The 5,303-nt window shown below is 42.1% G+C and overlaps 1 protein-coding gene across 1 annotated transcript; it reads right to left on the bottom strand.

Moving 5' to 3' along the window:
- Positions 1-2,193: 2,193 nt before the first annotated feature.
- si:dkey-202l22.6 lies at positions 2,194-4,638 on the bottom strand. Its single transcript, XM_034701894.1, has 2 exons — positions 3,277-4,638; positions 2,194-3,200 (listed from the first exon to the last, which is right to left on the bottom strand). The coding sequence occupies exons 1-2, from the start codon at positions 4,635-4,637 to the stop codon at positions 3,059-3,061; spliced, it is 1,503 nt and encodes a 500-aa protein (XP_034557785.1). The 5' UTR covers position 4,638; the 3' UTR covers positions 2,194-3,058.
- Between the last annotated feature and the right edge of the window lie 665 nt (positions 4,639-5,303).

Here is a 5,303-nt window from a genome sequence, read left to right as displayed (position 1 = left end):
AGGGACCAACTTGTGAGCTTTTAAATCAGTTAACTGCCTCACTACTAGCTTCAGATATGTGTGACCATATGTTGGTACAAAATCCAAATGCTAAAGACAAGAGGTGACCTTTGCTGTCAGGCTGTAACCTGTCTGAAAAGATCAATCAAGTCACTTAATAAGTCACATCACTGTCACATCACTGTCAGTGTCAATGGCTCTGTGTACATATCCTCCAATAAGGGCAGTTTCATAAGGAATAACTTTACTTTCTTTTTCTGTTACACATGAGTGTTTAATTTTCTTGATAATTTTGATAAATCATTCATCAAACATGCCCTGTAAGAGCAATTAAAATGTTTGGTTGGCAGAGGTACAAAACCAGTGATTCCTGTTCTTCCATCTCAGCTTTGAGCTACCATGTAAAACTCCATCCCACATTGCCCTCTTGTGGATTTCACCATTTAACTCCCCCCTTTATTTATTCTGCCCCTATTTTACTTCATCAACACTGAGTATTAATTAAATAAAGTACCATTAAAAAGATGAAGTTTGTCTGGATAGGTTATGATAGGACTTGCAAACGTCAGTGCAAAGGTTTCATAGTGGAAAGAAGTCAAACCCTCACTGCTGATAAAAGCAGTTTTAATGTGTTGTCCACAGAGACATGATCTGGTAAAGTTAACTAAACTCAAGTAAAGTTTTGTTAAAAAACTTGCAGTTGCTATGCTGTGGTAGAAAATATTAAGTATGAAAGAAGGTTATCTTACAGATTGTTTCAATGTTTGACTGAGCATCTGAAAAGACAACCGGTTAAAAAAATCCAGTGGAACACCAAACAATATAATAATGTAAGACTGTGGTACTGCCTGCAAGATGAGACTGTCACAACCCTAACAGTGCTTTGTTTTATAGTATTAAAGCTGGGGTTGGTAATCAGATTTAGATACACTTTTTGTCATACTGGTTAAAATGATCTTTATGTCCTGATGGCCATCATTACATGATGTGTTCCTAAAAAAGAATGAAAAAAACCTGCTATCTACAGCCGGAGTAAACCTGAGAAAACACTAACGAATCACAGTTTTTTGGCTCCCCAAATTTTAAACCAATCAAATCCCGCCCAGACGTTCTGCCCTCCTCCTGCGCGTACATTTCCCCGGCGTGCACTCCTCCGAGTCCCCGTCTCCTGCCTCTACTTCCCCTGACTCTATGTACTGCCCCTCTCGCTCGTCCTCGGGCCTGTCCCCTCTGACCTGATGAGGTGCTTTGCTCAGGACTGTAGTCCGGATCAGAGTCTAAAAAGCTCTCACCAACAAACAGAATAATTAATGACGTTCAGTAAGTCCTACAGAAAATATATATTTATTGTAGTGTCCGTCCGGACGCTGTAGTGATGACGAGCCGATTCGTGAACAAGTTGAGCTTTAATAACCGGTCACTGTCGGCCGTGATCACGCCAACCAACAAAACAACAATCAATGTTTGAATGAATGAAGAACTTCTCCTCTTGTCTCTCCTCTCTCCCACTCGCACTCTCTACACCTCTCCTGATGCCTTCACTGACCGTCAACACTGTAGGAATTAAGAGCATCTACACTGAACACGTTTAACAAACAGTAGAGCTGTTACAGTATTACATGTGTTATAACTTTTCTCCTGATATCGTGTCACCGGTACAACTGGATAATGCTAGCATGATAGTTGTGAGTGCTAACAGCAGCCGTATTTGTTTGTGTTTTTAACTTTCACTATGATAATGTTTTGGTGAGGACCGGTTTTGAATCAGTCACGATCATATGGTCGAGAATCAGCGGCGCTCGTGCATGTGAGCGGGGGGGGCGTCGTTTTGGAGGAGCTCCGAGGGAGGAGGGGAGGGGTTAGACGGAGTCATGAGGAAAAGCTACATTCAAATTCATGCCGGTTTTCCGAGACTACCAACCCTAGCTTTAACATAAATCAATGGGAAGCTTCAACTTGGAAGAAATCAAGGAAACTCCTTTGTCAGATATCCTGCTTTTATATGATGTGCAACCTGAAAGACAGTACCACCAGCCATACAGAATAACCCTGATGATAGAAGAGCTTATGCATGTCAGAGGAGTATGGCCACCTTTGTGAGTGCAGGGAATGTTACCATGTTCAAGTTTGATTATCTAACCAAGCAAAAGTGGAGTATATAAAAAGGAATATAAACAAAAGGCCCGACAGTTATGGATTTCTTCTAATGAGCCATATCAAAACACAGAGCAAGTGAGTGGAGATATTGTAAATCAATGCTGGATTAAAGGGTGAGCAAAAGAAGAAAAAAGTTTTATTGACTGTGAAGTATTTAATAATTCTGCTTCTCTCTACATTGAAATACACTCGCTTTCTGTTTCACAAAGGTTCAAAGAGGAAAACATTTTTGGGTAAGCAGTTTGTTTTTCCAGTGTTTTTAGGTTACATCCTTTACACTGATACAGAAATGGCCTTGTATCACCAGGCTCTTGAACCAAGTAGTCATTTTTTTTATTTGCTAAGTTTGTTACAGTTGTCACAAAATGTCAAGAAATTATGAGTAGCAATGAAAGAGTTGTTTACAGCAACAGGTCTGAATAACAACTTGAAAACATGTCGGCAAAATGTCTGCAATGCAACCCATTTCCCAATGGCACAACACGAATAATGAATAAGAATAAAAATAAACATTTGATAAAGAGTGTGGTTTCTGTACTTTAACAGTCTCTGCATAATAGTTTGCTTAGCTTACAGTTTCACTTCTACATACAGGTTTTTGTTTACTCGTGTCTGAACTTCCTCAGAGACTGACTTTGTCCTTGGCTGATTCAAAAATAGTCCAAACTGAAGGGGGACCAGACGCATCAACCAGAATATATAAAACATGACCTTGCATATTTTTTTATCATTCCTCCACTAGTAAGCAGAAGAAGCATACAGATAATAATTACCATTTTTGTATCAATGTCAGCATCCATGAAAAATGTTTTATTTCTAACTAAAAACATTTTAAACTAGGTAATAAAAAAATCACATGCATTTTGTCAAAGGCAGCATAAAGCACTGCAGAGTACTAATGTCAGGACTGTGCAGTGACGAAGGCTTCCCTCAGACTGTTCTGTGCCTCCTCCTGAGTGATCGTCCTCCACTCCTCTGGAATCTTTGCTGGCTCCTGCTCATATCCTTGTGCAAACCTCTCGTTGAACCTCACCAACACATACCTGGAAAAAAGAAACTCATTTGCAAAAGAGAAAAAAAAAATACCACATTAAGCTTTAAAAGAAAAGCTCACATTACCTCCAGTAGGCACAGGGGGTCTTGCTGTTTGGGTCCTCAGGGGAGGTGCTCCAGTCTGGGTATAAGGAAAGGAGACCTCCACAGATATCTCCCTCGCCGGGCATGCTGGGTGTGTCCTTGCTTTCGCCTGCACTTTCCTCTTCAGTGCTTTCTGGGCGATTAGCACAGCACAGGCAGCTGGAGTTATGGGGAAGCATGCCTTTTGGTCTGTGGAGCAGAGCCCTGTGAACCTCATGCCCCATTTCTGTTAGCTCACAAGGGGCTCTGCAGCAAGGACACTGCTGTTCACAGCCTCTCACTCTGTTGAAGAGGTAGTCCTGCGGCTGGATTGAAAGGCACTGAAGAAGTTGGTTTCCGTCCACAATTTGAGAGAACTCCTGGGCTAGGTCCAAACGCATCGCAGCCAGTAACTCCATTAGACATTTCACGAAACGGTCCCATTCTGTGGAGATATTGAAGAGAGGTCCATCAAGAGGGGCCCAAGTGACATCCACATCGCCATCTTGCTCTAAAGTGAGGCACACTCTCTCCAGCAGCATCTTTATATCACTCAGTACTCCGCTGGTACCTTCAAGAGTTTGGCTTACTGCTGCTGCAATCTTTCCCACAATTTCACCAAGTCTCTGCTGCCTCCATTTATTCAAGTTGGTTGATTCTGAGATGTTAGCCAGCACTGTCTTCTGGATCTTTGTCAGTCTGAAGTCGTCAAAGTAGAGCAAATATTCCTGGTATGTTTCAAAGCAGTCTTCCTGTAACAGCTCTTCCAGCAAGCTTTGGTGGAAGGCACGTGGGGAGTGATATTGCCAGGCGTTACCTCTGATCTCCTCTACAATTTGCATCCCCAGTGGGCTATAAATGTAGACCAAGGCTGTAGGTTTGATGACCATGGAGGTGAATGCTTGAGCCATTCTCTGGCACTGGTCTCTCTTCCTGAACCGGTACATAAACTGTGCCAAGTACCTTTCCTTGTTTGCGGAGATACACGTCAACAGCTCTGTGTCCTTAGCATAGCGGTCATGTAGTTTTTGGAAGTCTTGGCATGCAGAGCTACAGAGATGAACTTTCAGATCCACTTCAAAAGCTGATCTTATTTCCATGGATTTCTCCTTCAAAGCTTTTTCAACATTTTCTAACAGTTCTGTTATGTAGCTGTCAGAGAAATCAGCGATTAAGCTAGATTTAGCTTCTACAAACTGGTTGTATTCGTCTATGATATTACTAGCTAGCTTTTGAGCCTCTAACCTTTGTAGTCTGTTGTTATCTTCAAACATGTGCTTCAGTCTGCTGCGGTATCCAAAGTGCTCATCATAAACCACAAAGGTAGATGTCGGGTTTTGACTGATGTCCTCCAGCTTTTTCATGTGTTTCTGGTGCCCGCGGCTTATTAGATTCTCTTTAAGAATATCAGTCACTCTTGCCGTGATGTCATCAGTTTCTGACGGCCTGAAGTCAAAGCTGGACACTGTCTGTTTCCACACACTCTCAAACTCTTCTTCTAGTTCTGCATCTTCAAGGAGAACTTTTGTCAACCTGCTGATCTCTAAGAGTGCATCAAGCTTGGATTCTTGTTCTTTTTCCAATAAGGTCTCAATCTTTTCCAGCTGTGTTGAAGAACAGTGGCTCTCTGTGGCTGTCTCCAACCTTTCACTTATCTTTTCAGTCACCTCCTCCTGGAGTTCATCTAAATCCCTCGCTAGAATTGGCTGGAATTCGTACATTTTGAGAGCGTTGTCTTTCATCAAACGGGAGTCTACTTTGGACCTGATTTTTTCCACCTCAGTTTTGATTTCCTCTTTGGATTCATCCCTTAATTCACTCAGGAGGTCATTTTGTACTTTAGCGTCCAAAGCCTTTGCCTTTGTGGCGAAAATTTTCAGTCTTGCCCCCGTGAGCCAGTTCTCCATGTGTTCCAGAAAATTATCCTTCCACTGTGAAAGCTCTGTGCACAGTATGGAAAAGGCTAAAGCTATGTCAGTGTTTTGCAGACTGACAGAGAATGATGCTCTCACTGCATCCCAAACAGCACA

This window comes from Notolabrus celidotus, chromosome 14 (assembly GCF_009762535.1).
Source record: "Notolabrus celidotus isolate fNotCel1 chromosome 14, fNotCel1.pri, whole genome shotgun sequence".
Lineage (NCBI taxonomy): Eukaryota > Metazoa > Chordata > Actinopteri > Labriformes > Labridae > Notolabrus > Notolabrus celidotus.
The sequence above is the reverse complement of the archived record's forward strand: the minus strand, read 5'-3'. Positions and strand labels throughout refer to the sequence as shown.